The 12013-nt window shown below is 34.9% G+C and overlaps 1 protein-coding gene across 1 annotated transcript; it reads right to left on the bottom strand.

Moving 5' to 3' along the window:
- Positions 1 to 9852: 9852 nt before the first annotated feature.
- LOC113273914 lies at positions 9853 to 10456 on the bottom strand. Its single transcript, XM_026523484.1, has one exon. The coding sequence runs from the start codon at positions 10293 to 10295 to the stop codon at positions 10149 to 10151; it is 147 nt and encodes a 48-aa protein (XP_026379269.1). The 5' UTR covers positions 10296 to 10456; the 3' UTR covers positions 9853 to 10148.
- Positions 10457 to 12013: the final 1557 nt, after the last annotated feature.

The following is a 12013-nucleotide window of genomic DNA, read 5'->3' as shown; positions in this document are numbered from 1 at the left end:
TTTCAATGATTGAAATAAGAGTTTAAAATACTTAACAGTCATTGGATTATAAACATAGTGCACATTCTTGCATGTATGTGATCCATGACCGGAACTAAAGTATGCATACCCGTATGCGTACTTGAAGTTGTGAAATTCCTGTACCAAGTACACATACCGGTACGCGTACTTGCGTAAGGTATAAGTCAGGGAATTTCTGCTGGGTTTTGGAAGTGTACTAAGTAAGCATACCCGTTTGCATACTGGCGAACACAAACCCAGACCAGCTACTTAAGTACGCTTACCTGTTTGCATACTTGAGTGGTTAAAGGTCTAAAATCGGTTGGCTCATGAACTAATACATTTATATATTAAGAAATGCATTCTTTGCAAATCGTGGCTATAATGTTCATGAATTGATTCGAGTGAATCAAATTGATTTTGTTTCAATTGTGTTCTTGTATACTTCTATAAGAGTGTAGCAATTGAACAAATCTTTAACCAGTTTCATTGGAGACATTTGAATTAGTTATGGTTAAGATGAATAAGGTTGATATGAGAATTTTCATATAATTATCATTGGTTAACTACGGTTGAGCCAACATGGTGTACACGTTTAGGTACAGTTACTAAACCTAAATGAGGGTATATTTCATTTGTGTATAAAAAGCTAAGTTCGATCTAACGGTTGAAAGATATTAGCTTGAATTTAATCATGGTTTCATCTAACGGTGAATATTGAATGCTTTGTTACCAAGGTAACTAAGATTGCAAACCCTGATTTGAAAACTATATAAAGGAGAAATCTAGCAACTAGGAAACCTAATCCCCACACCTCCTCTGTGATACTAGTTGTATAAGCTAGATTCGATTCTCCTTGAACCTTAGGTTTTTCACGAAACCATGTAGGTTAAATACTTCATTAGGATTGTGAAGCCAGACCCAACTATTTTCTTTGTAGTTGTGTGATATGATCTTGTTGTTTCTTCGTATTTGAGTACTATGTTCTCTAAGATTGGCTCGAGATTTAATCTCTGATAGGCAAGATAAAAACTAGTCACAAACATCTTCGTCTCATCATTTGTGATTCTACAACATCTTGTTTCGCTACCATACGATTAAGATTATTGTGAGGTGATTCATATTTCTAGGCTGTTCTTCGGGAATATAAGTCTGGTATATCAATTGGTTCTTGTTTACCTTGATTTATTAAAACACGGAACAAAACTAATAGGTATTTCTGTGGGAGACAGATTTATCTATTCCTATAGACTTATCTGTGTGAGACAGATTTGTTTATCAAGTCTTCGACTTTGGGTCGTAGCAACTCTTGGTTGTTGGTGAGATCAACTAAGGGAATCAAGTGCGTAGTATCCTGCTGGGATCAGAGACGTAAAGAGCGCAACTGTACCCTGAATCAGTGTGAGATTGATTAGGGTTCGACTGTAGTCCAGTCTGAAGTTCATTGGTAGTATGATAGTGTATGTAGCCGCTTAATACAGTGTCGTGTTCAAATCTGGACTAGGTACCGGGGTTTCTCTGTATTTACGGTTTTCCACGTTAACAAAATTCTGGTGTCTGTGTTATTTCTTTTTTGTATTATATTTTGTTAAATAATTGAAATATCACAGGTTGTGCGTTGAATCGATCAATTGGAAAATCCAACCTTTGGTTGTTGATTGAAATTGATTAATCCTTAAACATTGGTCTTTGGTATCGTTCAAGTTAGTTATCTTATATTCAATCGGGCTCGCAAGTTCCTATTTGCTGATTGCAGATTGAATTAAGAGATAGATATATAAAACACTTTGATATACTTTTCTCTAGATTGAGTCTAACTGTCTAGTTGATTCTCTTTAAAGTATATTGGAGTTTGTCTATTCAGATTGCCAAACGAAATATTGGGTGTGGTTGTTAGACCCCCGCTTTTTCAATTGGTATCAGAGCAGGCAAACACTATAAACCTAACAATTTTGTGTTTGACCGATCCCTAAAGTCTATTCCTATGGGAAATTTCTTTAGGAAACTCGCTCTTGGAATTTATATCGCACGCCAGAAATCCTTAAAGATTGTTCAAAGCATATTATCTATTAGACCTCTGGTGTCTCATGATAATATTGTTCCATCTAAGAACTTGGAAAACTTAGATGATGAGGAACATTCTAAAGAAAAAATTAAAATTTCTTCTAAGAAAAATCGTTCGAGAAAACGTGGTCAACGCTCAAAGGTATGGAATCTCACTAGATTTACTCTTAATCTTTTTGAGGAATCCTATCATGATGGATCAATTGACAAAGATCTATTTAAAGCTTTTGAAAGCTTTTTTAAATTTTTAGAAAAACTTCATTCGATTGAGGAAAAGAATTGTTCTATTAAAAGTTTTGTACCTGTCAAATCATGTATTCATGATGTACGAACTATGCTTACTACCAACTTATGTGAAATTAGATTTCTGATGAGTTCGGTGTAGGTTCTAATAGTCAGAAAAAGTCATTCCTAAGTCATAAGGAAAGGATTTCAAAAAATTATATTAACCATGAGTATTATCATTACTATGATACATCTCACAAATATCAACCCAAAAAATTGCATGAGAATCTCTCTGCATATCTTGTCACCTGGTAACAAGCTTGGCTCTACCCCATTTGTATATAACTTGAAATGAGGCAAGTAACAGGTTGATTATTTTTATTTGGGTTAAGTTATAATCTTTTTCTTTAACAAGTTTATTTCAAGGTTATTTAAAGTGATGTAGTTTTTCTACTATCCTTTTACTATACCGTACGAATTATTCCAGTGTGCGAACCTTGGGTGTTGAATGACTTGAGAAATCCTACTTTTCCTTTGTGGGTCGCGGTTCATGAACGAGTCCAAGCCCAAAATTGTGGGTTTATAAGAAGCTTGGTACGCGTACCCTTCTTCTACCTCCTTTCTTGCCCGCGTACGTGAACTTTTCTAGGGTTCATGTGTTTTCTCTATTAAATCATCTTTGGAGATCAAAAGGTGAAAAGGGTTTTCAAGGAACATATCAAGTAAGTCTTCTCTTCCTATTATCTCTCTCAATTTCTAGATTTCATGAGGAATTTCAAGGTTTCAAAAAACTTGGGTTCTTCATCTTCTTCTAGCATGAACTTACCCTATAAATCAAAATTCTATTAGGATTAGATTTGTCAATGATTCTTGTGGCAAGATGTTTGAAAGGATTTCGTCTAATGGATTTATTCTAGAAAAGAAATTGGATTTTACTAGTGGACATAAAGAAGATTTGGTATGTTTTGATAAGTTTAATCTTGGAAACATCTTTGATGGTCTTGGTGAAGGTTTTGACGCACTTACAAGAATCTTCTATGCTAACATTTATGATGTTAATTATGATGACATGGAATTCAAGACCATGATAAATAGACAAAGAATTCTTGTTAATAGAGAGTTGATTTCAAAAAATCACTAAAATTCCCCTAGGGAGTTTTCGCCTTCCAAGACTTAGCCATGAAAGACCATCTTATGAAACCATTTCTAATGGTCTTTGTGGTAAGAGTGTTGATTGGAATGAACGAAAATTTCCTACTACTCATCTCAGTCTTTCCTTGATGTCTTTTGGGAAACTTGGTATCTCTAATCTTTGTCCCTCCACGATTGAGAATTCTCATTGGGGTCGTGAGTTTGCGGAGTTGGTCTATTTCCTTGAGTTGGAAACTCAAAGTCTCGACATTTGTGGGTTTATCATTTATCAAATTTTTTCGATGACTTCTTCCAACAAGAAGTTAGGCTATCCTTGCTTGATTGAGCGTATTTGTCGCACATTCTCCATTGCTCCTATCAGCAACTCTATTGGAACTCCAAAGGTAGTTTGCCCTTGTACTTTCAAATGTATGAAGAAAAATGCTTGCAAGAGACAAAGATGTGACACCCTTGTTGACTCATTTAATTCTTCCTCTGTGAAGCTTCTTCATCAAATTCAAAAATGTGTTTGTAAAATTGATGCCAAGGTAAAGTGTATACAAGAACAACTACTTGTGATTGCTACTAAGTATCCTGAAATCAAGGAAGACATGGATAAGATTCGTACCACTTTTATGGTCTCCGATGATGAAGATGACGATTAGACTTTAGTGCTTTATCTATTTTGTATTGGAAACTTCTTATGAGAATATATTCTTGTGTTTTTAAGAAGGATAATTAGGGTTTGGAATATCCATTATTGTGAGTACACATAGCTATTGCCAACGTTTTCATCTTGCAATGTTTTTAGATTTATTTGTTTAAATTTTAAAGTTTATTTGGAAGATGATTTTTGCAGTATTAATCTTTATGGTTTTATATATTGCAAATTATTACGGGATATGTTGTTTACGTCTGTGAACCTTGACTGTCCCATACATTTCCAAAAGTTAACTCTACTATATGTCGGTATGAAAGTATTGATAAAAGATAGATGAAATTTTGACTACAAAAGTTAAGCCTTTTATGCCATTATGCAAATATTGACGGAAGAAAGGATTTTTGTTTACAAAGATTAAGTATATTATGTCATTGTGCAAATAGTGATGAAAAATAGAATGAAGCTTTGATTATTCCGTAGTATTGGTCTTTCCCTGATCCACATCTTTGTGCATATACTGTGTTGCTCCGTAAGTTTTCTTATGTTGAGATGACCAATTGAATTGATCATTTTACTTGTGGTTAATTCAATTGAGATTTTTGGATACAAATTCATATTCTTATGTGATTTGTTAATGTCCAAAGAAATCATTCTTTTCTTGTAAAAGTAAGGTCGCTCTTGTTGTTCTTTCGGGAATGACATTTTATGGGGGAGAGTTCTTAATTGAAATTGTGCTTAATTGCCAAATCATTGTGGGGAGTGCAGATGTGGAATATTGTAGGAGTTATCTTGTATCTTTATAAACTCCTTGATGAATACACTAAGTTTCGACTATGTGAAATCATCGAAATAAGTTGGTATGTTGTTCTCTTTTGGTCATGAAGTATCTCTATGAAAATTTCATGAGGATCCCACTAGTTTCCATACCTTTGCCAATTTATATTGACAAAAAGGGGGAGAATTAATGTGTAGTTCACACTGCAAATATATATGGTTTACGGATCATTATGTAAGGGGGAGTGGTTTTCATGTTGAGATGAAGTATTGACTAAGGGGGAGTGATACATATCACCATATTATTGTTATCAAAGTTGTGATATAATTGGACGTTGATGTTGTATAATGATACTATGACGCTGTATAATAATGATTGAGAGCAACTGTTTTCTCATTGTTATAGCTATGGATCTTCAAAAACAATGAGGCGGAATTGAACATATTTGGAATCATTGGAGTACTTGGAAGTGACGAAGATTTCGAGTAATGTTGAAGAACCAAGGAGATCAAGCATTTGGATGAGAAGCTTCAAAGTTTATTTATTTTGTAATCCATATGTATTGATAGTTTTGTCACTAAAATTGACAAAGGGGGAGATTGTTAGAACAATGCTCGGTCGAACTCGCAAGCGTTGCTATCTCAAGCTTGTTTGTCAATGTTAGTGATCAAAACTATAAGTCTTGATTTCTAGTCTACTTATAGTGATTTCTCAGACTATGATAGATTGTGTAGTTGAGCATTAGACTTCACGGCGTTCATCAATTGAAGACGAAGAACTACTAAGGAGAGCTTGTGGAACTTAATCAACAAAAGGTATGTGGAGACTAAAACTCATCTATCACTTGGAAAGTTTATTTCTACTCTATCTCCTATATTGAGACAAAAGTCGTATTACCATATAGTTGTCGATTATACATATTTGAGATTTCGAGCTGAGTTTAACTCGCTTACATATTTCTCGGAATATGTGTTGGTAAGCTTTCGCTTCAACCAAATTCATCTTATATTCTTGACGAAAGTCAAAACATGATCATGTAAAAATCGCCGAGTAACATCTTACATGGTTTGTGATACAATCATTTGGTGTAGACTTGGAATGTTTTGTTATGATTATTTCAATAACTTGATAATTGCTTTGATGCTAATAGTGTGTGAAAACGGCTATTGTTAACCTCTAAGAAAGTTTCAATGATTGAAATAAGAGTTTGAAAACTTAACCATCATTGGATTATAAACATAGTGAGCATTCTTGCATGTATGTGATCCATGACCGGAACTAAAGTATGCATACCCGTATGTGTACTTGAAGTTGTGACATTCTGTGTACCAAGTACACATACCAGTACATGTACTTGCGTAAGGTATAGGTCCGGGAATTTCTGCTGGGTTTTGGAAGTGTACTAAGTATGCGTACATGTTTGCAAACTGGCGAACATAAACCCAGACCGGCTACTTAAGTATGCGTACCCATTTGCGTACTTGAGTGGTTAAAGTTCTAAAATCGATTGGCTCATGAACTTCTATGAATTGATTCGAGTGAATCAAATCGATTTTGCTTCAACTGTGTTCTTGTATACTTCTATGAGAATATTGTAATTGAACAACTCTTTAACTAGTTTCATTTGAGTCATTCGAACTAGTTATGGTTAAGATGAATAAGGTTGATATGAGAGTGTTCATATAGTTAACCTTGGTTAACTACGGTTGAGCCAACATGGTATACACGTTTAGGTACGGTTACTAAACCTAAATGAGGGTACATTTCATTTGTGTATAACAAGCTAAGTTCGATATAACGGTTGAAATATATTAGCTTGAATCTAATCAGGTTTTCATCTAACGGTGAATATTGAATGCTTTGTTACCAAGGTAACTAAGATGGCAAACCCTTATTAGAAAACTATATAAAGGAGAACTCTAAAAACTGGGAAACCTAATCCCCACACCTCCTGTGTGATACTAGTTGTATAAGATAGAGTCGATTATCCTTTAACCTTAGGTTTTTCGCGAAACCCTGTAGGTTAACGATTTAAAGACTTCATTGGGATTGTGAATCCAGACCCAACTATTTTCTCTGTAGTTGTGTGATCTGATCTTGTTGTTTCTATCGTATTTTAGTACTATCTTCTCTAAGACTGGCTCGAGATTTAATCTCTGACAGGCAAGATAAAAAGTAGTCACAAACATCTTCGTCTCATCGTTTGTGATTCCACAATATCTTGTTTCGGTACCATACGATTAAGATTATTGTGAGGTGATTGGTATTTCCAGGCTGTTCGTCGGGAATATAAGTCCAGTATATCAATTTGTTCCTGTTCACCTTGATTTATCAAAAGACGGAATAAAACTCCTAGGTATTTCTGTGGGAGACAAATTTATCTATTCCTATAGACTTTTCTGTGTGAGACAAATTTTTTTATCAAGTCTTCGACTTTGGGGCGTAGCAACTCTTGGTTGTGGGTGAGATCAGCTAAGGGAATCAAGTGTGTGGTATCCTGCTGAGATCAGAGACGTAAGGAACGCAACTGTACCTTGAATCAGTGTAAGATTGATTAGGGTTCAACTATAGTCCAGTCCGAAGTTCATTGGTACTAGGATAGTGTCTTCATTGGTAATAGGCTAGTGTATGTAGCGGCTTAATACAGTGTGGTGTTCAAATATGGACTAGGTCCCGTGATTTTTCTGCATTTGCGGTTTTCCTCGTTAACAAAATTCTGGTGTCTGTGTTATTTCTTTTCCGCATTATATTTTGTTATATAATTGAAATATCACAGGTCGTGCGTTGAATCGATCAATTGGAAATCCAACCTTTGGTTGTTGATTGAAATTGATTGATCCTTGAACATCGGTCTTTGGTACCGTCCTAGTTATTTCTCTTATATTCAATCGGGCTCGGAAATTCCTATTTGTTGATTGCAGATTGAATTGAGATTTGTGATAGAGATATAAAACTCTTTCATATACTTTTCTCTAGATTGAGTCTAATTGTCTAGTTGATTCTCTTGATAGTATATTGGAGTTTGTCTATTCAGATTGCCAAACGAAATATTGGGTGTGGTTGTTAAACCCCCGTTTTTTCACGTTTGTTACATAATCGTGTTAAAATCTTTCCAATCATATAAAAGTTACAATATACATGACATAGTTTGAGAAATGTACTAGTTCTAAATTTTAACTATTTATAATCGGAAAAAGTACCTAAAAATATCTCCTCTTGTATCCTTTAAGGATTGTGAAAACTTGCAATATGTCATCTTTCGTAGGACGAGGGAGCATAACATTAATGACGTCTGAAAAAATAACATTGCCAATGTGCATCCCACGCTCACTGCTCGTTACTTGTAAGTATTTGGAAAATACAAAATCTTGTTCATATGATAATTTCTACCTCCGTTTCAAAGAAATGGGTTGGTTTTATGTACATAAATTACCTATGAAACAAGTTTATTTTCTTTGAAACAAAAGGAAGAGTATCTGGTGTTTGTTAGTAGCCAAATCCCACACAACTTGGAACTATGTGTTCATATGTAATTCTGTTTGGGATGGTGTTATCGGCTGCATACTGTTTATTCGGCAGCTCTTGTAATTCTTGGATTTTTTCTTTAATGTAATTTTTTTTTAAAGTCTTTGTAGGTGCACTCGTGGGGTTACTCCATTTAAGTCTTTGTAGTACCTTGACCAGTAACCTTCAATGTAGAGATAGAGTAAGGGAGTGCGAGTGTGTGTGAAGTGTGAACATCAACTGACATCAACAGAGAAAAGCTGGACCATCGCTTCAACTCCAATAATGGTTCTTCTTTATCCCTTCAATTCTTCCGCTAACTTCTTCTTTAATCGGATTTTCTACTGTTGAATGTCAGGAGCTATCACTGTGTCTACCGTACACACGTTTGCATAACATTTGCACGTGAACTGGGTCCTGACAACCATTGGGGTCCTGGTACCTTTAAATAAATATAATTTGACTACTCCTGCTGCATATACCCACAGAAAATTCTGATACTAGTTAGTTTTTTACTCGAATTGATTTACTCGGAGGTATGATATCAAGTTCCAAAATATCTTTTTACTCGAAGTAACTTACCCAAGAGGGGGCAAAAGCGAGTGGTTGTGTAGTGCTACTAGCTAGATTACTACTTGTGTAGTAACAAACAGGTGTGGACTGTTTAGTGTAGTAAACCAAGGTTGGTAGTAATGAAGTGTAGTACGGGTACCCACAGAAATTGATATGCAGCACAGAGTTAGCTCCGGTGATCCTGCCTTGGTGGTATAGGCCAATTTAGGCCTTGGTGGACATAACGAACGTGGTGAATCTAACTAACGGTATTATTCAATAAGTTAGACAAAACTCAAGTAGATTCTATATCTTTAGTCATCATCATTGAACTGTGTTAACGAAACAATGGACATAAGATTCTAGACTCTAAATTTCTAATACTAATATTAATGACAGTCACACATTGGTTTGCCTGGTAACAGTTTCGCATAAACAAGAATATTAACAAACTAATAATGTATAATTTGGTGGATTGATTATTTGTTTTCTAGAGCTTAGAATAGAAGACTTATGATCAATAATGTTCATCTGCTTAACGCGTGTGGTTTCTGCCATCTGACCGTTATTTTGATCCTTAATCGGTTTCAAATAAGCGAGCACACTGCACTTCAGAGAGAACGGGAGAGTAACCTCTAAAGGCCGGCATGTCGATCGGTAAAAATAAAAGGAAAAAAGAGGCGTATGGTCTATTCTTTCAGCTAACCCCACTCTAAAAGTCGAGGAATAAACGCATAACAAGCCAAATGCAAAAGAATAACTTAACAATCATGAAAATGGTGACATACCAACAACACTTTCGAAGAATAATTTTCATGAACACGAGACATTTTCTCTGTTAAGCTTATGTTCTCGTTAAACATAAAAAATCTAATACCAAATCAAGAGGCACCATTAGCGTATTCGCTGTTAGGATTAAGGAAGAGCGGAAGACAACTTATTTCAATCAAGAACGACTATTTCATTTCATTAATTAGTTCATTCATTTATGTTGTTAACTAGAAAGCCCCCATATACCTATGAATCTACCTATTTGTTAAACGGTAACGCGTCAAAGAAACAGCGTTTACAACGAGTAAAACTTCACCACAAAGAAGAAAACAAAAAGAGAGCAACAAAGTACAAATTTTCGCCTGATATTTACACTCACAAGAGAAATTTGATCCTCTTAATAAAATCGCAAAGGTTACCGGTGATGATCGGCCGATCGATATTTTCCGGGTAAGACCACGATCATTAATCATGCCAGCATAAAAGCATAACAACACATCTCCTTATGATGTAAAGTCTACTTCTTTGTTCTTTAAGAACTCCTCCAAGTCCTCTACTTAACCTTCTTCTTTTCGATGATGACGATCCCATACTTGTACCATTCATCTTCATTCTTTCTTCTCTCTACCTTCAAATTCTCTGTGCTCTTCAGATGGTCCTAGTACTACTACCACTCTTATTGAGTCTTTCAGTGGCGTTTTGGAGTTTTAGTTTTCTTTGCTTCTAGCTCTTGCAGCTGGAGAATGAGAAAGTTGATTAGAGAATGGAGACAGAGACACCAGAGGGAGGAAAGACATGATGTATTTATAGGGAAAATGATTCGAGGTGCGCACGATGTGGTCCACTGTACATGTTCAACTTGGTCCACTAAAAAACTATAAAAGATGGGTCAGGTTAGGCATCCGAGTAATAAATCGGATAAATTTTATAATGGGCGGGTGCATAAATTAGCAGGATATTATGGTGGTTGGTGCTGTGTGCTGTGCACTGCTTCCAAATATCTCCAGACATCACCATTGTTGGGTCCCATGCTGCTGCTAGGATTTCCATACATGTAAACAATAATGACAAAGAGATGACAAAGAGAGAGGATGAGAAACTGATTAAACTTCGGGGAAGAACTATCCTTTTAGATTAGACTAAGAATAGACAGAAAAATACAGAACTAACACACTTAACGTATTAAGTACTAATGAAGGAATGATTAGGTCATCATCTTCCGGAAATCTAAGTTAATACACTTAGCAAAGTGTACTAATACACTTTGCTAAGTTAATACCTAATGTCCTGGGTTTAATTATGTCACCATGCGAATATGCGATGTTATTTGTTTGATTAGGATTCAGAAAATCTAAAACCGTGTTTGGTAAAAATTTTGAAAGCGTTTTCAAAAATAGTTTCCTACTGTTTTGAAAACATACCATTTTTTTCTTATTTTCATCCTCTAAAAATTGTTTGGTACGATAAAAACTATTTTTGAAAATCAAGCAAAATCATTTAAATCAGATCAAACGTAAAGACTCGTCTAAGAGATAGTAATACTGGCCATGACTCACTTGCCAAACGCGTTTCTCTTGTTTTCTGTTTTCTTTGTTTTTAAAAACTATACCAAACAGACTCTAAGTTACTTAATTGCTGTTAATGGGATTTCTTTTTGGTCGATAAAGTATTTGGTATTGATGAGTTTCGAACTCGGGTCATCAATACCAACCCAATGAGTTTATCGCTGCACTACAATGACATCGACAAACGCTAATCGGATTCCGGGATGTGCTAATTTTTCAAAAATATAAAATCAACGATGTTTTCTTCTAAAATATATAGATTTTATAAGTACAATTTCTCAACTTAACATCTATAATACAAAACAGAACGTGGTTTTTGGGCTTGGACTGTCGGATAACATTTCGAGAGATGAACGTTGCATCTGACCATCTTAGTCGCATCCCAGAGAAAGACATCCGACGATCGTCATTTCTGTAACCCCTCTCATTATGAATTAAAATTTATCAATGTTTAATTATTGCATCACCTCTTAACTCAAGATATTCAGAGAAACATTAAATGAAATTATAATATATCATCATGCATTAATTGGATTTAGTGGTGGCATGATGAATCGAATGGGAAATGAGATTTATTTGTTTATTTTTATTCATAACTCATAAGTGAGATATGCATACATACTATTACTTAAATGATTTTGTGTTCGTTTTTGGATAATATATATGAATAATTTTACAATGTACTTATAGACATTATTTTCGCTTCAAACAAAATAAAAAACTATCTTGCAAAGGAACACGATTTAAAGTCCGGAAGAAAAGAAA

The sequence above is a fragment of the Papaver somniferum genome, chromosome 4 (assembly GCF_003573695.1).
Source record: "Papaver somniferum cultivar HN1 chromosome 4, ASM357369v1, whole genome shotgun sequence".
In the NCBI taxonomy this organism is placed as follows: domain Eukaryota; kingdom Viridiplantae; phylum Streptophyta; class Magnoliopsida; order Ranunculales; family Papaveraceae; genus Papaver; species Papaver somniferum.
The sequence above is the reverse complement of the archived record's forward strand: the minus strand, read 5'-3'. Positions and strand labels throughout refer to the sequence as shown.